Genomic DNA, 23,266 nt, shown 5'->3' with positions numbered 1-23,266 from the left:
TCATAAAGCAAAGGCTAAGCAGAAAAACGAACCAAATCACTAATGAACACAGGCAACAGCTGCTATGCAACACAGGCCTTCTGGTTTTTTCCTAGCATTGAATTTGAACGTTTCAAAAGCCAGAATGCACACAATTTAAAATATTTGACATGAGTGTTAGCAACAACAAAGCAAAGACTCATGCATAGTATACACCTCTCATTTATTTAAGGAAACGTGTACAACAGAGGTTATATATGGAAGTCAAAGTTAAGTTAATCCGTAAAACACAAAACATCACACAAAACTCTCATCAAAAAGAGCATAAAGGTTTACGGAAAACATTCCAGGGAAACAGAAAAATTTGTGTAAATTTTTACAAGTGGATTTTTGTCCTTCCTGAAGTGCTAATTTAAAGTATTTATCACATCACTTGTGAGGTATGAGGTTTTTATTTTTAGAAATCAAAAGCTTCAATCTTTAATTAAGAAATATTTAAGAACTTCAGTCTGGCAAATGCACTTTCACTCCATGTTAGAAATTTGAACAATTAGCAAGGACACTGAATTGTTTTTCTGCTGTATATGTAAGTGCAACAATGAAAGCTTTTTTTTTTTCCATTTTAAATTAAAAATCCTAACTGTTCTGCTCTATGATAAAATTTTGTAAGTGGAAAAAATCAAATCTAAGCAATAAATAAATAAAAGCAAAGTTAAATCACTGCAGAACTGAATTCTGAAATATGGTAAATAACCAAAGAACTGACACCATGCTTCTGCTATTGTATGTTTCAATGAACAGTTCTTTGGAGGTTTGTTCTTTCTTAAAGTAATGCAAAAGTCTTTCTGACAACAGATTTCCCTGGTAAGTTTTCCACTTTATTCTCTTCAATGTTCTGTGCCAAGCAGTAAGATGAAAATTAAGTCTTTAGTTCATGCTGTGATAGTAATATATTTCTATTTGAGTATTTCTCATTTAGAATCAGACCATTTACTTATTACAGAAGCACAGTATAAGCATCAGATATAAATAAATTTCAAAATAAAGCAGCCTTCATAGCTGGGACCGCAGAGTATATCGCTAAGAAGGGAGCCATGTAAGTCTTCTACCTAGACTGGCTGACTTGGTAGCAAAAATGACTTCTATATATGCTATGGCAGTATTGTAATATTCAGCTTATAATTAAATATCAAAACATCTGCATTATAAAAACTTAAAAGCCCTTTTAGTAAACTCAAACAGAAAAAAATATATTTAATTTACTAAAGTTTCTTCAGAAAATTAAATTAGAATGCCTTCTTAGAGTATCAATATGTACAGCTATGCTTAATGATCTACAAAGTTGGCATTTAATACCAGGAGTATTAGCTGCTTTTAATAAGAAATGAAAATATAAGTTAGGATAAAAAGGATTTCTATCTTACAAGAACAGAAATATAATATTTGTCAATACACTCAATGTGCATACCTACATAAACGGCTGCCAATACAACATTTATTACATGTTTTAAGAACAAACTATTCTTTGAGAATAACAATGACATCTAAAACCAAGAAGATTTTGTCAAAAAGGGAAAGCAAGAAAGATATTGCCATCTTTCCAGATTCCTTTCATACCGATGTCTTTATCTGAGGAAGTATCTGGTGATACAGACCCCACAATACAATTAATGTTAATGTGGATAGATTACTTCTACACTGGTCAAATAACATTACAGAAATGCAGACAATAAAAAGGGAGAAGAGTTTTTACAGGACACTGCAAAGTCAAATGTCTTCAAGTACGTGTAACTAATGTACTATACTTATTATCATTTACTTACTTCAACTGCAGAAGAAGTTAGCTGTCTTTACTACAGTAAACAGGGAATTAAACTCTGACTTTTAAGAAACTGAAGACCCTTCTATGTCTCACAAAAAGGAGGAGCAAATGCAGAATTAAGTATGAATATATGCATATATATCCCTGCAAGACTGTACCTGAACTGTGATATAGGAACTTTAGCCAGAACTGAGTAGAAACATAAAACCAAAGTATAGAAACGCTAATACTGAAAGCAAGAAGAAAATTCCTTTTATTCTTTTCTGGCTTGTATTTGCATATTTTCTATAACTCCTACATTTGCATACTTCTTTCTTCTAATTACATGTTTTTCACAGTTTATTCCCAATCTGTCATCTCAGAGGCAGTTCTCAATTATGTATCAATAAATGCGAAGGGAGTTTTGACCTTGATTTTGATTCAGTGCCTTCAACATCAAGTCTGTGACAGCGCTCAGAGAAATTTCAATTAAAAATTTTCAAAATGAGATCCAACTGAAGTTGAAAAAGATATGTGAGGAAGAAACTTCAAAAGATTGATGAATAATCACAAATCTTTGTGTGTACTGCAGCTGTACACAACGTTTCACAGCCACATGAAGACATTAAGACAAAACTTCATTGGAGCACTAACAAAATACATTGAGAACTTGCCTGCAGATCATGTTCTCAAGTATTACCATCATCATCATCTATACTATTACTCATAGATGCAGTCAGAAATTAATCCAAGCTCTCTAATTTAACTGTTTTAAAACAGTTCAAATTCACATTGGCAAAGAGTTTCCTATCAACTGAGTTCCAGTTTTCCACAGCAAGGGAAAGTTGATAGCATTTATGCTGGGGGGTTAAAACAAAACAAAAACTCAAGGAGTGCCATTATGAAAATAGGAGTACTAAATTTTATAACATTTCCATGTGTCTGCAGCAGCCAGAAAGTGATGAATGTTTTTTATGCATTTACTAGAAATATACATACATCCAAAACCATAATCATATGGTAATTAGGAAAGTGTGAAAACTCTGAATTGATAAAATTTGGATTTTTGTCGCTGACTTCGCTGAAGGTCAAAATGTTTGAGATGCACAAATAGGTTCAAGCTTTTCAAAATTCTCCTCTGGTCTCTGAAATCTGGGTTTTCCCAAAATACTAACTGAGAAGGGCTCAAGTCAGTAATTTGCTTTATACTCACAGCAATATATAAATATATTAAACTACAGAAACGCTTGTCTTAGGTTTAATGTATTCAAGCTTTTATTGTTAAAAAACAAAGGTAATAGTTATCATCCTCTATTGCTGCATGAAAAGAACTTTACTACTAATACTGACCAATAATTCTATGAGGCTTGTTTATTCAAGTGGCTAATGCAATAAAAAGGAAAAAAAAACAATTAAAAATTGAGTTAATTCTTAAAAGCAAATTTAATTCCTCAGATGTTAAGGAACTTTCATTATATGCTTAAGATAAGTTTTTCTATTTTAATTTTCTTTAAGATTCTATTCTACATGACATGCAGTTACCTAAGCAGAGAAGAAAACACTGCCTTAGGTACTGCACTAGAGTACAGTGGGGGCACAGAACGAGGGCACACCAGCACAGCTAAGAATAGATAATTACCCTGGATTCTTTGGTTCACTGTCTCGTGAACTTCCTCCCTTCAGCTTTCTAACCAGCTTCTCACTGCTGCGTCTAATGGAAGCACGAAGTTTGCTAAAGGAACCACTGCGTTTTAAAGATCCAGTGCCATCCTGAAAAAAATTGAACAAATGTGAAACTGCAAGAGCCTTTTGCCCTCCCCCGAACCTGGTTACAAATATTTATTGATATTAATATAATCTTGGTACAATTACCTACATAGAGAATACCGTATAGCTACAACTTTACCAATCCAAAATGGTTCCTTCCATCAAACTGTAACAAAAATTTCCGAATTGTGAAGACATGCTCAAGCAATGATTCATAATAATTAGGAAAAAAAAGCCACAGTATGTCAAACCATTCACCATCACCATGTTACCATTTCATAAGAACGCATCGTGTTTAACAGAGTACAAGCCCCAAGTGAAAGCATTCCATCAGTCCAGAAAGAAAACTGTTTCATTTTTTTCTAAATATCTACGGTACTTGCAAACATGTTTGTTTAATCCTAAAGTCATTACGCAAAACATTTCTGATCAGAAACATATATGGTTAAATTATTGTGCATCATTTTAACTCTCACCAAAGAAAATGTAAAACATGACAAAAAACACATTTTTTATACATTGCGTTCATGTTTTACACAGCTGTGCTCATCCAAAGAGATTTCCAACTGAGCACAATTCTATTTGTATGTTTTACTCTTAAAAACAAAAAACAAAACAGTTTAGTAAGAGTGACCACTTCCTACTTCAGAGATACCTTATGTGATTATGAAAGGAAGAGTTGTAGAAGAAGAAAGCAAAGTGCTACTAAGCAGACCAAGACAGACACCTGAGTTGGAGTGAGTTTATTAGAAGTTAGAAAGACAAATACACAAATCACTGAACACCAAGATTAGTAGAGAAAAGCATAATTGCCAAAATTTCACACAAAGACTAAACAGCAATGCTACTTTAGAATAATCATAAGTGAAGACATCCAGAGTTCCATATTGATGTTAACCATGTAATAGGTCTCTAAATACATTTTAAAGCACTTGGAGAACATGCCTTACTTTTACGTGTTTTGTTTTTTTTTTCTTTTTTTTTTTTTTGTGGTGTTTTTTCTCCTGTAAAGATCACCATCATGCCATTTCAATAATACCTTGTGTGATACTTTTAACTACCTTTTTTTTTTCCGTAGTGAACAGCTACTTATAAAGTTCATTGTTACTTCTTTACTAATGTATTACACAGCAAATGGTTGTAATAACATTTTGTATGACTAGATACATATCTGGCAAAGCTACACGTGTACAGAAATAGAAAACCAAAAAGGACACCAGCACTGAAGGAATGGCCAGTTTACAGGGAAGTGTAGCTCTGACAAGAATCTTAAGGGGTTTGCTAAAACACAGCAGTCAGTACTGAAGAGAGAAGTTAAAGCTTGAAGATGGTGCACGCCCGTCATGCAGGAGACAGTATAAGAACCACAAAAGGCATCTAGGCCTGTCAGAAACGGAGAGAGAAAAACTGAATGAAACTGTTGGGAAAAATTCAACAGTTTTCAATTTTGAACAGTTAGGTTTACAGTATTTCTAGGTCACGCTCAAAACAATTTTTTCCAGAGTATTTGGACTGTGCTCAAGTACAAAGTGCAGGCCCTTGCAGTTACCAGAATATTAATGTTTATGCAGTTCAGCCTACATCACTAATGTACAATGTACAAACGAGCATGAATGATGCTGTGCATTCGTTACATTAGAATTGGTACAAAATACAAAACATCTTGAAGAAGGGAGAGCTTTGATATTACATTTTGTAAACAAGGAAAGGATTTTTCAGCTGACGTTAATGCAAAAATAAAGGGAAAAATAAAAAGAGAAGAAGGAAACAGAACAAGGTGCATTCATTTCAGCTTTAACTTCTGTGAGGAATTTTCCTCGAACAGAACTCTTAAGAAGAAAGAGGTCTGCCCCTAACCTCCAGACAAAATTCTGTTCATTCTCTTCGGGAATTAGAATCCACCTACCTGTCAATTCAGACTCTTGAACGTTTTAAAACACTTACGTGTATATATACACACACACAAATATACATACATAAAAAAAAAAATCCAAGTGGAAACTTCTCTGCTTTCACTAGTGCAACAAGGCAGCTGAAAGAATTTGCCTTTAAAAATAATCTGGGGTTCAATCAATACAATTTCACTCGGTGCAAGTACAGATGCCACTACTGATACCGTCAACGTGTGTTGAGAGCCTTTACCTACAGCAGCTGGAGCAGACAGTAATTAACACGAGTTTTGCAGGTGGCAAAATGCCTTGCTACTGAGCAATTGGAAGATCAAAATCTAACCAAAGAATATTTTTGTCTCAAATCTAATTGTGTATGTTGGTCAAACTTTTAAGAATATGCTTCTGTTTGGCAGGGTTAAATAAACTGAAATCTGAAATTCCAGTTAGAAGTATTCGATCAATGAAAACGCTAGTTATTCCTATGTTCTTAAACCAGTTATGCTGCAGTAGTCACAATGGTCCAAAGACCAAAGGCAAGACAAATTTGGTAGCTATAGAGTATAACTTCTATTATGCTAACACATTCAGAATTAGTAAACAAGCTTTTGGGTACTTCAAATCTGAAATATAAGCATCAAGCTTCCAAGTTTAAGACTGACTATAGGACTAACACCTTCAAAACGTATTCAGGCTAAAAAAAATCCTAAATCCAGTGTAAAGCAAAACCAGCACCACCAACAATCACAGAGTTATCAATTTCTATGGCAAAGTTTAACTGCCAATTTTTACATCACTCAGGGAATGAGAATCACCTGTTTGCTTACAACTCCCCACCATTATCACCTCCTGTACTTTCTGGCTATCAGCTACAAGGCCCATCTGATTTGACTGTCTGACATTTCTCATTAAACAAGAGCAACTTTTACCAGCTAGTATATGGTAACAAAACTTACTGCTTTCATTTCACACCTGAAACTGGACTTGTTTGCCCAAAAGCCCAGCTTTTTGAAATACCTTTTATTATTCTAACCCATATATTTCCTTACATTAAAAAACATTACCTTAAACACTATTATACCACGAAGATTTTTAACTGTCCTCCAACTGGCTGCAAAATCAATTTACAAAAATGCCCATCTGATATCCTATCTTTTTCTTAAAAGTGATGCAGCAAGAGGGGACAGTTACTTTCTTCTTTAGAAAGTGACAGTGATAAAAAGAAGATGTAAATATTCTAAGCAATAAGAATCTTGAGGTAGAAGAACTAATTTAAAGTATTTGCAAAGATAATTCTCCAGATTTCTGGTGTTTTAAGACAAAATATATCATTGAATTTTCATGTACCTTCTTAGATTTAAAGGATGGACTTCACAAGAAACATGTAAAGATGCACTACACAACCTTAGTTCACTTTAATTGTTAATGACAAATTTGGCTCAATATTTCATTTCTTTTTGTAAGAATATGACGTTAAAGCACAAAGTGCTTGCTAGGAATTACATATAGAAGTCACTTAATTACAATATACTCTTCCAACAAAAAAATTCATTGAAGTTTGATGCTCTACAGACTTCATCTATTCTCTCTGACAGCCAAGAACACGAGTCAGCTTGAGCATCTCAGAAGAATTTAAATGTAAAAGGCAAGCCTTTCTTTAAGCTCTACAGACAGCCTGATTAAAAATCTATTATGCCTTGTGAATCAGAATATTTTGTCTGGAGGAAACACACAAGGGTAAAAAAAACTACACCATATATGTACAGGGAAGAACAGCACTGAGATAGAAACACTAGCAGTGTGGAGGGAGAGAGAGTTGCCCACTTTATATGTAACATGTAATTTAAATTCTTAAGAGGGGAAAAAAAGTAAATAATGAAGATCAGAATAAAGCAAAGCCACCTGAACACACTAAAAATGAAAAGTTTGTCTTGGGATGGCAAAATTGAATTTTTCAGATCAACAAATTTTATCACTGAGTTCCATTCAAATATTGACCTAGAAATACTGTCTATTGTTTTTCCAGAAGGCCCTTTCAATCCAAAACCTGCATGCTTGTTTAATTAATGTCAATAACAGAAAAAAGTTTTATCCATTTAGAACATGTAGTCATGCAAAGTACAGCAGAAATTCAGGGAGGAGTACAGTACACAGTTCTAACGCTGAATGGGCAAAATTAGAGTTAAAAAAAAGTTATCCAACCTTCCTTTGGATTTATTAATGATGCAGTGTTATTCATGAGAGATGCTGATTGACTGTCTTGGCACTCAGAACACCAATGCCAAGAAAACAATAACAAGGAGACAAAAGAAAAGACGGAAAGAACATTCTCCTTTGAAACTAAACCAGTATATGTTTTATCAAGGTTTCTTTGGAACTTGTAGATTAATCAAAGATTTGTGAAGTGTGGCTTAAAAACAAACAAACAAACAGATTGCTGTTGTAAGAGAAACGAAACTTCAGAGCACTCAGTATTGCAAAGTAGGCTACTTCCCCTCCCATAAAGCAAAAGCAGGCAAGTACACCACTTCCATAATCTAACAGAATATTTTCAGCAGAACTACAGCTGGGAGTTAGTTAACAGTGCAATAGATATCCCATTGCTAGCAATGGGATAAAGCATGGGAAAGATGGTGTGGGAAGCCAACAAGTACATAAACCAGATCAATTACTGAAAGGTTGTACTGTCTTTGAAATAAAGGAAAACAATAGTTAGAAGATGCGTATGTAATCACATCGTATGTGTTTAATTTGTGACGATCAGTGTTACGCTGTGAAGCCAATCCATAAGAAGAACAGAAACAAGCCCTGACTCCAGTCAAGTTCTAACATGGGAAAGCGATACTAATATTTCACCTAAGAGATGTGAAATTGCTGTCATTTTCTTACATGATGGCATTGCGTATTCAAATGCATTGTGTAACAGCCTGAAAAATTAGGCTGTTTCTTCTATTAAGTTGTGTAAGGTGGAGATTGGAATTATTTTAATATTAGGTTCATCAATTTACTTTAAAACCTCTAACACTTAATACATCTCCATAGCGAATGTTGTGATTCCAGCAGATACAGCACTTTCAAGGAAACATTTAAACTGTGGGCAAACATGGCATCAAAAGGACAAAAGCAAAAGCAAAAGTTGATTGCCAGAATACTTCTACCAGTAAAAAGAAACCCACTGAAAAGCAATTAAACATCAGACCATAACCAGGACACTCAATCAGCATTAATTAACTGCGAGTTAAATACGACTGCTTGGGATTCTTGAAGAAATTTCACCGTTCAGAACAACAACAGAAAGGATGTTTTAAAGTTTTAAAACATTACATTTGTTTTTGATAATGATCTTATGAAAAAGATATTACTCTTTATTTCTTAACTGATTCTGCAAGAATTACAAAAGTCAAAGTAGATCAACCATGAACCAATGACGATACAATAGGCTGGTGAGGATTTGTTACGGTGATAATTTATCTAGGCTATTTTCTTAAACTGTGTACTGTACTTACCCCATTCCATTCTACGCTCATACTCACTTCCTCGCCTCCATCAGGCCCACTCTCGTATTTTACCACATCAACATTGAGGCTTTCTCGGCTTCGTCTTTTTTCTATGCTCTCAGGGTCATTCAGCACTTCAGCAACTCTCTGTTTATGAACATTGTCAAGACCCTTATAATTTGATAAAACAGAAAAAGGTTTTATTTTATTACTTGCTGTACTCGTCTGCAATTCACACAAAATAACCATATCAACAAACAAGTCAAATACACAATTCCATCGCTCTGATTCTGCTTTCAACAACTACCTTTGGCGTCTGAATACCTAATTCCTACACACGGTTGTGTTTTACTTAAAATACTGACATATGACACAATACAGTATTATACGCTTCAGAAAGAAATACCATAGAAGTTAAATAATAGAATAGAATAATAGAAATTAAGCTTATAATAGGCAGAACAGACCAGATATACAGAAAATAAAGTATATTTACCTTGTTTTAAAGAACGCCTATCGATTACCAAGTAATCCTTTAAATATCTTTAAGTGCTAAAATACCTTCTATGAGGTATTTTACCCTGCACTAAAAATAAAGGGAGAAGTCTTTAGCACATAAACTAGAATAAAAATAAAGCCCAAATCATGTTCACTCTCTTTATAGTAAACCTAGTCCACATCATAAATAATTTTTGCTGACAGGAAGAGATCCCAGAAGAATACCTTGCACATACGAAAATACTCTGCGTTTTTTTACTTTGCAGCATCAGCAGCAAATAAAAGGGGGTATTCTCTAGGGTAAATCCATGAAGTCCAGCACAATGTAAAAAGAATACAGAAACCATGCAGAAATTCTACTTATTTTTTACACCGTTACATTCTAAAACAGTATGTGCAATTGCATATTTTTTAAAAATAGGAACAGAAAAAGATAAACAAATGAAACTAATTATAAGACTTGCACTGCTCAGTGATTTAGACTTCGAATCACCTGCTCAGAATTAACCACACAGGCAAAAGATAGCTTGTCAGTATAAGCAGACAATTATTCTTCACAGTGATTATCCAGTAAAAAGCGATGCAATCCACTGTTAACAGCTTACACAAGCATTACATGTCACAGGGAACATGTCATGTCATTGGGAACACTATTTCTGATTTGAATGCAATCAGAATTTGGCAATCCTAAAAGCTAAACAAAAAGAAGGTTCACCTTCACTCTTAAATGCAGAACAAATACATGAATAACGATGAAGGCTGCTGTTGTAGTGGCATGAAGAAATCAGGTTGTTGGATCCCAACAGCTGCTTTCCACTAACTGAAGAGTTGGACAGCCTTCCCTAATGGAATTCTACACACACGGAACCGTGAAACCAATATATAATGAGCGTGTATTTTCATTTCCATGAGGCCATATGGCACAGAAAAGTGACTTGAGTTCACAGACAGCAGAAAAGCGTAGACTCAAAACAGCTTTTATACCAATCCTTTTAGCAGCACAGATTATAAAAAGCATAAATCTATTTTAATTCACCACTAAGGTGGTGATAGCTCACATATGGACTTTAGGCTCTGTTCCAAAGCTATCATCTCATTTACCTCACATATTTAAATAATTAAAAAATAATTTAAAAAAATAATAAAAACACCACCACTACCAAAAAACAAGTAACAACAAATGATGAGGAACTGCACTTTGCAAATTTGTTTGATTCTGTCAAGAAAGATGAAGGGCAAAGAACTTGGCTGGTCTCCAAAAACCTAGGACATACATCCCAGAAGCTAAGGCAAACAAAACATGCATGAAGGAGAACAGAGCCATAGAGGATTGGTGCTTTTTCACACCTCAGAATAAAAACACCTCTTTGCTTTTACCTCAGAAGGGGAAAGTGCATTAACCCTGCCTGTTCCTTAATAGAAAGGTAGTGTTCAATGCTGCTAGGAAGACAGCAACGTCTCCTACATGCCCAAGGCTAATGCTGCATCTGATGTGACATATTAGGCAATAACGGTGTATATATTACATTACACACCAATGGAAATCTGAGGCATGCTTAAGTAAAAGTGAAATATCAGCAGCAAGCCTCCAGCGGACTCAGTGAAAATGGAGAGAAGGAAAGTTTTTCCAATCGTATCAACAAACCACAAGTGGGCTGATTTAACAGTACTCTAAAAGACTTCTGACAGCAAGATTCTCCCATCCTTAATTCCCAAATAATAAAAAATAATTCTAGGTTTCACACATATATATATTTAAATAGGCAAATATAACTACAAGCAATTTTTCTTTCAGTCTTACTACTATCATTTTATGTCCATTTACCTTTGTTGTATCCACACTTTAAAAAAATAAATCAAAAAAAATCACATGTAATGACAACAGTAAAACTAAGAACCAAATGAAATATATTAAGATACGTAAGATGCAATGTACATTCGTTTCTTATTTTCAAATCACATTTGAATGACAGACACACCAGAAGTGAACCATCAGTATGAGCTTACTTTATTTTATTAAGAATGACTTTTGTATCTGTATTGACTATTTCCCCGCACCCTTGAATTTTCCCTGCTGAAGAACTTTCCTCCCACATTCATACTTCGCTCTGAACAGTTTAATTCCATTTATTTGACAAATACTTTCTAGTTTTCCACCAGGTTGGTAGAAGAGTGAACTTGTGTCACCTTGTATCAAAGATTGCTGAATTCACTAGGAGAACATGAGATTTGCCAGGTACATTTTGCTCTATCACTTTTCTAAAAGTTTGCTTGTATAATGCACCAAACGCTGAAAAACCATTCTTTAAACAGTAACTTCAAATTATTATAACCAATTAAAAAATAGTACATTAAAGATATGGTCCATCACTTAAGTCATTTTACTTGAACTTAGAATTTAAGTTTAGAATTTTAGATGGCCACATAAAAAAATGCTTCTGAAAAACACAAATCTTATTTACTATTCCATAAGAACACAATTAAAATTGAACTTTAAGTTTTTTTTGTTTAGATTTTCTTATTTTTGCTTTCCATCTCAACAATCCCTATTTGCTTGTCCAGTGTTATGTACTTTCATATTAGACATTCTATGAAATCATCCCAAAGGAAAGGAAAAAAACCAAAGCAGTTTCCTATCTTTTAAGACAGTGAGAAAGGGTTGCTTGAACAGAAGATTTGACAACACAGAGACAGCCTTAAAAAAAGCAGAGTAGTCCCCCTCAAACTTTAATAACCATCCTATTCTCCGCAACTGATAGGTTTGTAATAGTCTTCCAAAGGTTAGAGTCAAGCAGTTTGCACCAGTCACAGTCAGTGACATGCAGAACAAGAACATCTGGAAGTTTGGCAGCTCATTATTAGTAGCGCATCTCAGACAGAACAGCAATACTGGCAAAGAAGATTATCAACACAAACTCTCCATTCTCCCTTAGCTACAGTTCGTCTCCCAGGGCACGTATCCAGCTGAGGACTGCTGGCCAACACAAGGTTTTCTGCTTTTCCATTTTCCACATAATTTGACCCACAATTTCAGTCATGCCCCAGGTACGTGGTGTCACTGCCATAGCAATTAACTGCTTGCAAGTGTTAGGACGGTATTGATTTATCACTAGATCAGACTGAAATTCAAGGGGGACACCAGGCACCAGACAATGAATAGCTAAATGTTTATATATTTTGCATGTATGATAGATATTAAAGTTGAAAGTCTGCATAACCATAACGCAGAGATAGCACTAAGGGGAATTTTCATACTTGCCTGTTTACGAGATCTCATTGCTGCCTCTTCTAATGTTTCAGCAGCTTCAAATTTGCCTTGCCGTCTGTAAAGTGCCCCAAGGTTCTTTAAGGTAGTTGTTACTGTTGGACTATTAAAAAAAATGAATATGTTAAATTCTTTATTAGTTTGCGGATTAAGAAAACATAAATGAATATATCTACATTTTTTTGTGATTATTAAATGTCCTGAAATATACTATACCTTACTTCATGTACAGGAAATATCTGTTAAGCCATTTCAAACTGCACTAACAACTCACGCTAGGATTAGTCAGCAGCCCTGAACCTGAACATTAGTCACTAGCCTCTAGAGCTACCCAAGAGAAAACTGGAGTGCCACATCCTCATGTTTCTCAGATGCATCTCCAAAGGTTAAAACTTAGTTCAATCCTGATGTGTTCAACTGAATAACTCCGAAGCATCCAGAAAATATACCTACTCATACATACAGTGACTGTTACTGTAGCATGCTTTAGTCACAAAACAAATGAACAATTCCTTTCATCAGCTATTAATACCTGTTTTCAGTTTCTGTGCAAACTAGGTTTGAACAATAAAACAAAGGAAAAAGCACGTTTCATTAACAAGTCTCACACTCCAAAAAGACATTTTTGATTCAATGGCACCATGAGAATTAGCTCAATCACAATATTGTTGCTTGGAGGTTTGCTCCTGTAACAGCAGAGGAAGGATTTCCTCATGCATTAGAATGAGCTAGAACATGAAAAACAAACCAACAAAATGCATGGCACCTAGAGTTCAGGGTGAAAAGAACAGGGTACATTTCAACAGTACAAAGGTTTTTTACTTGTTAAATGTAAGAATTCAAGCAGTGAAGAAAGAAAAAACCCTCGCTGAACATCACTAGTACTACCTGCAGGCTTTTCTTCATTCATTGTACCATGGTGTACATTAAAAAGACAGTTAAGGAACAAAATTAAAACAAAAAACATTTCACCAAGTATGATGCATACTGAAACGCTTGTTTCTCTTCTTCCATTTTAAGATACACATTGTCAGTCTCACAAAACGAATATTCTTCAGGCTTTAGAAACTCAAATCACGCAGAAGTGTAGCAGTTTATTTTTAGTTCTGCCAGCTAGAAACCCAAGGCTCAGTTATTTTACTGCATTCAGCTCTGGAGCTCCCAGCACAAGAAGGACATGGACATATTGGAATGAGTCCACAGGAAGACCACAAAGATGATCAAGTGGCTGGAGCACCTCCCCTATGAAGACAGGCTGAGGGAACTGTAGCTGTTTAGCCTGGAGAAGAAAAGGCTCCGGGGAGACCTTACAGTGGCCTTCCAGTACCTAAAGGGTGCCTACAGGAAAGCTGGGGAGAGACTCTTTGTCAGGGGGTGTAGTGATAGGACAAGGGGAAATGACTTTAAACTAGAAGAGGGTAGGTTTAGATTAGATGTAAGGAGGAAATTCTTTACTCTTGAGGGTGGTGAGGCACTGGAACAGGCTTCCCAGAGAAGCTGTGGATGCCCCATCCCTGGAGGTGTTCAAGGCCAGGCTGGACGGGGCTTTGGACAACCTGATATAGTGGAAAGTGTCCCTGCCCATGGCAGGGGGTTGGAATTGGGTGATCCTTAAGGTCCCTTCCAACCCAAACCACTCTATGTTTCTATGATTATTTGCACAGTCTCCTTTTTGCTTCTGGTCTTCTCTACGGGTTTTGCTGGGGCAATGTCAGGGAGAGCATGTATGCCAGCCAACAGTATAAAAAGAAAGGTGACCTATACCAGAAATCATCAGCCTAGATTAAAAGCAGCCTCAGGACATGAAAACTGCTACTGTCTGTGTTCCTGAAACCCAGTTTTGGGCCTGAATATCTAATACTATAGCTTTTGTAGCTCCAAGCAAGTTGCTGGTTTGTTTTCATTTTGAACATGCTTTAATCTGACATTTCTAGATACTGTGTGCTGCTATGTGGTTTGTCCTGTAAAAAAAAAAAAAAAACAACAACAACAAAAAAACACCTACCTATCCACTTTGCAAGCTTTGTACCAACCACCATATTCTCCAAAAGATGTGCCATCTTTTTGTTTTCCCTAAAAACAAAAATAACAATATTTTAGTTATAAACCAATTATTTTTATTTAATGAAGACTCCAAAAAAGATTATGACAATGGCCTTACTTTGCATTCTTCCCTCTCTTCTGCATGCATCCAAATAGGCTTATTTTCATCTGATGAAACAGAAGAAAATATTTTATAGAAGTACAAAGCTACAAAACATTCATTGCAACATTTTCACCCTTCTGAAATAAGGCTGAGAACCAGATAGTTATGCTACCACCACAACAGAGATCATTGTCTGTACTACAGAAAGAAGCACAAGATCAATAAAACTTTTTTTTTTTTTATATAGTTTTCCAAATCTGTCTTTTTATTATCTGAACTTAGGAACAGTTACTTCTGAGAAGCTTTGAAACCAATATGTATTGCCGTCACTCTGTCATGCGCCTAGTTATGTGCTAACAAACACACATTTATTTCTTTTATCATAACAACTCTTTTGACATCTACGAAGCGGTGCATATGCTACCATCAGAGAATGCAATGAAAATTCTTCACTGTGATTTATAGTTGATGATGAAATGCATTCGACTCCACTGCATCGTGTAACTTACAGTAAAGTGCATTTCCCCCCATTCTTTAAACATATTAATGAAGGACTCGTATTACCAATATATTTATTATGTCATTAAAAATCTGTACTGACTTTTTTCTGTGAATGGAAAGTGACGTATTTTTTTGACTCTATAAAAACAGCAAAATTAGTTTCTGTTGTGCATAAAATGCATTATGCCAGAAATATGATACATAAGACATAAACCTAAACACGTTTCCCTCATTTAAGAAAAACTCTCCTGTTGAAATAAATGTTATTACTGTATCTAAACACTTTCTTATGATGAGTTTTGCAGTACTTCAATGCATTTGTAATCTCACTTTTTAAATCTGCCTCAAGCAGACAACAATTTTAACCAGGATACAATTGCCCTCCTACAGATTTTATTTCATAACTACTACAAAAATCAAGCATACATTCAAATCTAGGGACTAAGTTACTTACCATCTACAGAGCCAAATTCCCGTTCATGAGCACGAGTAAGAATCTCTTTGTATAAAGTTTCCGCTTGCTTAAATTTGCCTTGTTTTAGGTAACAGGATGCCTAAAAACAAAATACCCCCAAAAAAGGTATCAGCACACTGTTTTATTTAGGTTTGATAAATACAATAAATACATTCTGAATAAAGGTATGTTTCAATTCATCAAAAAATGTTACTTTTTCTTGGATTTATTTATAAATGGCTTACCAGGTTATTCTTTGTTTTTGCAACATTTGGATCATCTGGTCCCAGCTTAGTTTGGTAAATCTCCAGTGCCCTCTGATAGTAGTATTCTACCTCCTCATATTTACCCTGGTTCTGGCATAGTAAAGCCAAGTTATTTAACTGTTTGGCAACATCAGGATGATCTTTCCCCAGGACCTGAAAAAAAATCAAAAAAACTTTTATTAAAACACTCTCCAGTCATCATATCAGGGTTTAGAAATGCATCAGTTAGACATAACCCATTGTTTTTTAATCCTCAACAATTGCAACATGAGGATGATGAAAGCAAACTTTGAAAGAGAAGGACACAAAAACCACTCAGTTCTATTATAAACCGAGAAGGCTATAGAACAATTTGCAATAGGAACTATGTTATATGCACTATATTGTCAATATACAATTGACAAATATACAATTGACTGTACTTGTCAAAGATTATTCAATCAAAAGGAGAAAAAAAGGTACAGAGGGTTTATTAGAAAATACAGAATTTAGAATATACCTGGAGTGCTGTAACAGCTATGTAGAACTACTGGAATTTAATAGTTTTGCATTTCAGACATTGGTAACTACTGTGATTGATCTGGCAGATCTATCCAAATAAAATATAAAACAAATGTAGGGATGTTTACTTCCACCCCTACAAAAATCCATTCAAAGGTGCTCTATTTTTTTAATCGTACCTTTTCTCTGATTTCCAGAGCTCTCTTACACAAAGGTTCAGCTTCTTTATACTTTCCACGTTTACCATAAAGTACTGCAAGATTGTTTAGAGTTGCTGCCACCTGCCAACAGAATAGAAATATCACTTATTGGAATTTGCAGACACAAATATCTGACAAATTGATGTATCTGCAATGCACTGATGTTTTCACATTTTCCACAGTGCAGACCTCTTGAAATTTGCAAATGAAGAAATAAAAAACACATACATACATAAAAGGAAATCTAAAAAACAAGAACAAACAAAATCATGAAATAATTCTACTTCATTTGTGGAAACGTCATTTAGTACATATTTTCTGCATAGATTCTTGTCTTACAACGTTATCCATCAAATTTATACTCAGACCCGCCTCACTTTGACACAGGCTGCATGATGTGAGATACCCCAATTTTAAACACCAAGTATAAGTGTTTGATTTATGTTTCATTTAAAGGCAGCAGCAAAACAGAAGTATGCCTTCATTTCAAGTTTGAGAAAGTGATCCAAGTAAGCAAATTTAAAATCTTTCTTCACAAATTAATCTCCCATAGAAGATCCATGCAATCTGATCCAAAAATCAAATAAGTGCAGATCATTTGTGGTGAAACAGCATCGAATATAACCTTCAAAAGGCACGTTAAATATTTAAGAGAAAACGAAGTATTTTACAGTGTGACCTCCTACCTGTGCTGTTTAGAGATAAGCCAGCTCTTAAAAACTTTCCTGTTGAGTTTAATATTAGAATGAGTTGGGGGGGGGGAGGAAAAAAAGGTAAAAAACACAACTAAAAACATGATGTTGCATGTATACAAACCGCTGGATGATCTTTGCCCAAAGTCTTTTCACGGATAGCCAAGGCATCATTCAGGAGATTTGCTGCATCTTTGTACTTGTTTTGGTCTCTAAATTTCAAAGAGAGTCAAAATTAATATTGGGGATTCAGAAGAGGAAGTCATAACAGTGAAGCTGGCTTCAGTACTGGCCTAAAGACTGGCTATTACAAGAGAAGAGTAACTCAGAATACATTCAGGCACCAGGAAGTGAAAACCTGAAGCCCATATCTGTAAGGTAGTTGGCAGATCGAGGACTATTATGTACTACTTTCTATATTCTCCAATTTCTGCCTCCAGATCATCTGTAAGTGGGTAATCAAGACATGCCCCCTCAGTAAACCAAATAAATAAATAAGCTTCACTCTCAAGACAAAAACACAGGCAAAAACGCAACAACTTGTTTGTCTTTTAGCATGCATAGACATATAAGTATTACAGAACCCTCTTGAAAGTTTTAATAAAAACCAGGGAATGGAAAATAAATGCTGAACACTGATAGCCTATAGCCAGATATTAACTATTTAGTTAGCTGACATTTATCTGTTACTATACAAACCTGTACACCAAAGCAAGTATGTTCAACATAGTGGCAACATCGGGATGATCATGACCTGAAGTCTTCTCCAGATCTTCAAGAGCTTGTTTACAAAGAGGTACAGCAACCTCATATCTACCTTGGGATGCGTACTGAATAACAAGATTATGAAGGGTCCTTAATCTTGCTGGAATTTCATATCCACCTTGTTGGGCAGCAGCTGCTGCACTGCTATGCTGCTGTTGAACTGGAAGAAATTCACAAAATTTTAAGTTGTTTAAAAAGATGACCATAACTTGAAAACATTTAAAATTAGTTAAATGACACAGAATGAGACTGAATTGTATTCCTTCAGTACAATGCTTTGGTGCTGGAACATGCTTCACAGCAGTTATTCTGTCTTTAACTATGACAGCAAAATAGACTATTTTATTCTTCATATTCTGTCCTTGCTTTATAAACAAGGGTACTGTTTTAATATTATTTCACACTTCTAGCTGAAAGGGTCAAATCTAATAAACAAATGAAGAAAATAAGAAACTATTTGAGCTCAAACTATTAAGAATTCTCAAGACTATCATAATTTTACACGCAGAAATATTTTCCTATGGAAAGTTTTTTTCCCAGAAAGATTTTCTAAGGAAAGAAATGCTAACACAGACGAGTCAAGTACCTGCAGCAGAAAAGCTCAACTGATTTATTCTTTTTCCCTTTATTCTCCTTCTATAAATGTACTTTTTGTTTGTTTGCTTCCCTTTGCTATAACAGGAAATAATTAAGGTTGGCATGAAAAGGATTAGAACACCTTGGATGCCAGGAGTAATAATTACAAGAGAAAAGGCACCAAGACAAAGCCAGTGTCAACATTTTGGTTTTATTTACTAACCCTCAGGTTTAGCCACTTATTTTCTACTAGCTACTAGGTTTTGGTTTTTGAAACCCCCTTCCCATTCCTCCAAACAACCCCTTTTCTCTTCACCTGGGAGATTTCAGGAAAGACTGAGGAAAATCATCTCTTACTCATTTTTATTAAATTCTAGACAACACACAGGACAAGGGTTCCAGCTGTGAGCCTGACTTTCTTCTCTCCTTTCTATTAAGGAAAAAACACTCACAGCAAATGAGAGTATTTTTATGTCAGTGGAATCATACAATTCTAAGCCTACACCCACAATTACTGCCTACTGAAGCATTTGAGTATTTTTTCCTGGAGGTCAAGGAAACTACTGAAATGTCACCCTCCTCTTCAGTAAAGCAAAACAGTAAAATGATAGATGGACTATGCAGGTATAGAAACACTTCTGCCACACAACTTTCCTACTACAAAATTCTAGATAAGGCTGGATGAACGCAGGATGGAGCTCATGCTCAACACTAACCTTTTCTAAGCTCTTCAAATCCTCCTTCCATTGCTGGTGTTCACTACCATGCTATCAAGCATGCAGTGCACTTTGAGTATGAGTCCATAATGGAAATTCAAAACTCTGATCACCAAGGTGGGGTGAGTCAGATACTTTTTTCCTGTCATTTATCTACTAAGAATCATACACCACCAGCACACTGCACATACACTTCAATATCAATACATTATATAATATCAGCTTTACAACCATAAGAAAGGCAAAGTATTTCATTAAGCAAAGCTTATCTATCAACGGCTTCCTTCACCCTCTAACTCAAACTTCACTCCACCCACATTCATCAGTCCTTCTAACCTGAATACAGCCCTTCTAGAATGGATAATAAATTAAGGGAAGACAATCTTAGCAAAAGATTGCATGAGAAAGACTTCATGCTGAAACCTACCATAAATGTTAAATCAGATAATTTAAAAGGTCATTAACAGCATTTACCATCTGGGCAGACCATCAGAAAGCTTCACTCTTTCAGAACATGCCTCAGTCACTCTGCCATTCTGAGGCCCACAGACTCTGGGACCAATTTGGTGCTGAAGTCAGCTCCAAGAATTTTGCAAGAGCTAGTAAACTGATTAAAAATCTAGGCCCCACACATATCAATCATCACAACCAGCTTTCTGGCTTTCCTGTTTCCTTATTCTAGCAGGGCAAGAGGCATTCAGCACTCCACTCTGTCCCAGAAGCCCCTAAGCATGATTTGTTTTTCGAATTAGCATCTTTAGCTTCTGCACAGAAGAGATACACTGACATTGTAATTTGAAATGCACTTACTTCCTTGACCTTGGTCATCTTCATCATTGGGAAATAAATCATCCAAAGGCTCTTTGGTGGAATCTGTATCTTTATCCTCCTATAGAAAAAAAAAGTTGTTACACTATTAAATCTAATGCATAAAATGACAAGTCTATTTAACCTGCACTGTTAAAGCAACTCCCCAGTTCCAGAACTTTGGAATTGTCGAGAATAACATTTCTTGAAGAAGTTTAATTATGTTCAAATGTATTTACACACTCTGTCCTGAAACAATATGGGACACCTTCAGGAGAGACAGGAATAGAAATCAGGTCTCCTAGATTTCAGTCTCAATTTAAGCACACAAGAACATATTTGTTACTCTTACGAAGACATCATACCTACAGAAAGTACCCATGGAAAAGTGAACACTACTAAATACACAATTGTCCACTGTACTTTGAAGTCATATATGCAGTTAGAGATGAGCAAGGGAGAGAAAGAAAGAGATTCATCTCCTGAAGGAGAATAAATTTGCACCAGCAACTTTAATTCTGTCACATCAATTTCTGAGGACTCAATTTCTGCACAAATAACAGGCTTTTGCAATTGTGATCTGTAAAGTTCAAAAAGAAAAAAAAAAAAGCACTTGGAAGGGAGTTCATCTCCAATATTCAACTCCTGGAGCCATACTAACTTCTGCAAGATCTATCAGCGTATATTGATTTTAAACAACCAAAGATCATTCAAAATTTCCACAATCACATAAAACAAAGAAGAAGATCATCCCCCCCCATCCTGTTTTCTATATATGGAGCCTACATAATATTAACATTTCTGAGAACTTTAAGAAATATTTCTCCTTACTGAGAAATATTTATCTCAGTAAGGAGAAAAACCAAGAGCACATTCCTTTTTTTCTGGCTCACCATCCAGCACCTTTTTCCACAGATGAGAAAAAAGCAACTGCTGTCATTGGCTTGATCAAGCTCAGCGGTTGCAAAGATGGGTGCTCTGCAAAAACAGCAGATTGATGAGACTGTGAACTTCCCACCTGAGATCTTATTTTAAGCGTGCAGATTCCAAGTTTATTATGAGAATACACAATTGGCAAAAGGCTAACAGAGACCGTACACATGGTTAGTGAAACTACAATGATGCTTTGCTTGCTTCATCCCTATGTGCAATTTCAAATAATGGTGCTATTTATGTCATCTATTGATTATAGTTCAACTTTTAGCACATAGAAATCCCAGTGCTTCCTCCTGTGAACAGTTTTCTTCTTCTAAAAGAAAGTTTACTAAACGGGCTTCACTGGCAGTATTCAACTACAAATACCACTGAGAAGTTCTGCATGCATCTGACAAAAACAGCTCATGGTACATTAAAAGGATTTGGTCAAGCAATTGGTTAAGCAAGACCAAAATGCATACACTTTCACCCATTATGTTCCTAAGGTAGATGGTTATGAAAAACTGTCCTTTCCAAGCTGTGGCTGAATACATCTGAACACGAAATGAGATCTTTCTCTACAATACTATCTAATATAAGAAAGCTAAATAAAAGGACAGCATGAAGAGCAACTTAGAAATCTTTTTAAGTACTAAGTCACTTATGTAAATTAAAATTGTAATCATTTTCTATCCTAACCTAAGAATATGTAACACAACAGGTTAGCTAAATGTGGCTGAAAACATGCGGATGATCATAATGTCTGGCAGAAGATCCATAAAGGGCATTCAATGACATCCTATCCTAGTGTGTAGCCTATATAGGGGCTACAGAGACTACACACTACTTTCAGTAGACAAAAAAAATAAAAATATTTTTCCTGCAATCAATATAAGCCAAATTCCCTATGTTCCTACAATCTGTAATAGTTTGCACTCTTCATTTATTTTAACTGTTCAGCATATAGAAAGACGTTTTTGGTCTCAAGGTCAGTTCTTCATATTCTTTATGCTAGTACGATACTAAAGAAGTATTCATGGATTTTTCATCCTCATATGTATTTTATTATCTACAGGCAGTAAAACACGTACTTTCTTAAGATAACAACTGAACTCTAAGAATCTAAACTATGTGACACTGGTGCAAGGCAAGCATTTTAATGACGTGCTTATGTGAGCGACAAATAAAAAGCTCGTTATCTGCCTTTTCTTAGTAACTAGGCAGATTACAACACATACATAAATGTGCACTGCTTTTTACTGTACAGCTACTTACTGATGGTGAAATATCATCGTCATATTTTTTTAATTGATTCATGAATTCTAGATGTTTCTTTTCTTCCTCCAGTTGGGCCACAGATTGCTCGCTTTTCTGTAGTTTCTGTTGCGTATTGGCTAGTTCATCCCGTAACCACTGATTTTCCTGGCACAGTCGGCGAACCTGAGCACGCAGTTTCTGCTTCTCCGATTCCACTGCATTTAAGTGATTTGACAAGGCCATCATTACCTGAAAAGCAGAAGGTAGCTCATGACGTACTTCCTCCAGAATGCAGCCCTGTATTTAACACACAAGCCTTTATCATTTAAGACTTATATCATCGGTGAAATCTGGTAAATATTTGGATTTCACCTTGATATGTATCTGATATTTGCTTTTCCTCTATTATTTTTATAAACCGTTCAACCAGAATTAACCCAGAAGTAGTCTTTGCTGATTATCATTTTTCATGATGCTGTTAGAATTCAAATAGCTTTAGAATCTCTCCAAGACTGCATATAATCTCAAAACATTATGAAAAATTTGAACTAGGATTCAGATTACTGAAATGGAAATTTTCATTCCATTAACACAAAACAGAGCAGTAATGCTTTTAACTTGAAGAATCACCTTCCCTGTAAGAACTAAACCAGAGTTCTTCTAATTGGGCAGATTCCAAACAGAAAAGGGTTCATACGTATGTTCGCAGTTCATGAGGATGAACTCTGCATAAAAATAATACTTCAAAGTGACAATTATACTGCTTGGATCTAA

At 35.3% G+C, this 23,266-nt stretch overlaps 1 protein-coding gene across 7 annotated transcripts in view; it reads right to left on the bottom strand.

Annotated features, from left to right (window-relative positions):
* The window catches only part of KLC1 (kinesin light chain 1), a 50,385-nt gene that overhangs the window by 7,766 nt on the left and 19,353 nt on the right, over positions 1 to 23,266 (bottom strand). For 3 of the 7 annotated variants that reach the window (XM_048069876.2, XM_066998412.1, XM_066998410.1), the window contains exons 3-14: positions 22,511 to 22,741; positions 20,324 to 20,402; positions 18,156 to 18,381; positions 17,581 to 17,668; positions 16,744 to 16,845; positions 16,043 to 16,216; positions 15,798 to 15,897; positions 14,858 to 14,907; positions 14,702 to 14,769; positions 12,691 to 12,799; positions 8,943 to 9,104; positions 3,420 to 3,550 (exon numbers count right to left, since the gene is read on the bottom strand). In XM_048069876.2, coding sequence (XP_047925833.1) covers positions 3,420 to 3,550; positions 8,943 to 9,104; positions 12,691 to 12,799; positions 14,702 to 14,769; positions 14,858 to 14,907; positions 15,798 to 15,897; positions 16,043 to 16,216; positions 16,744 to 16,845; positions 17,581 to 17,668; positions 18,156 to 18,381; positions 20,324 to 20,402; positions 22,511 to 22,741 — 1,520 coding nt within the window. Of the gene's footprint in view, positions 1 to 3,419; positions 3,551 to 4,275; positions 4,931 to 8,942; positions 9,105 to 12,690; positions 12,800 to 14,701; positions 14,770 to 14,857; positions 14,908 to 15,797; positions 15,898 to 16,042; positions 16,217 to 16,743; positions 16,846 to 17,580; positions 17,669 to 18,155; positions 18,382 to 20,323; positions 20,403 to 22,510; positions 22,742 to 23,266 lie in introns of those variants that run through there. The other 4 variants (XM_066998411.1, XM_066998413.1, XM_066998414.1 and 1 more) reach the window with 3 other exon arrangements.

The sequence above is a fragment of the Anser cygnoides genome, chromosome 5 (assembly GCF_040182565.1).
Source record: "Anser cygnoides isolate HZ-2024a breed goose chromosome 5, Taihu_goose_T2T_genome, whole genome shotgun sequence".
NCBI lineage: Eukaryota > Metazoa > Chordata > Aves > Anseriformes > Anatidae > Anser > Anser cygnoides.
Note: the sequence above shows the minus strand (reverse complement) of the source record. Positions and strands in the feature narration are given on the sequence as shown.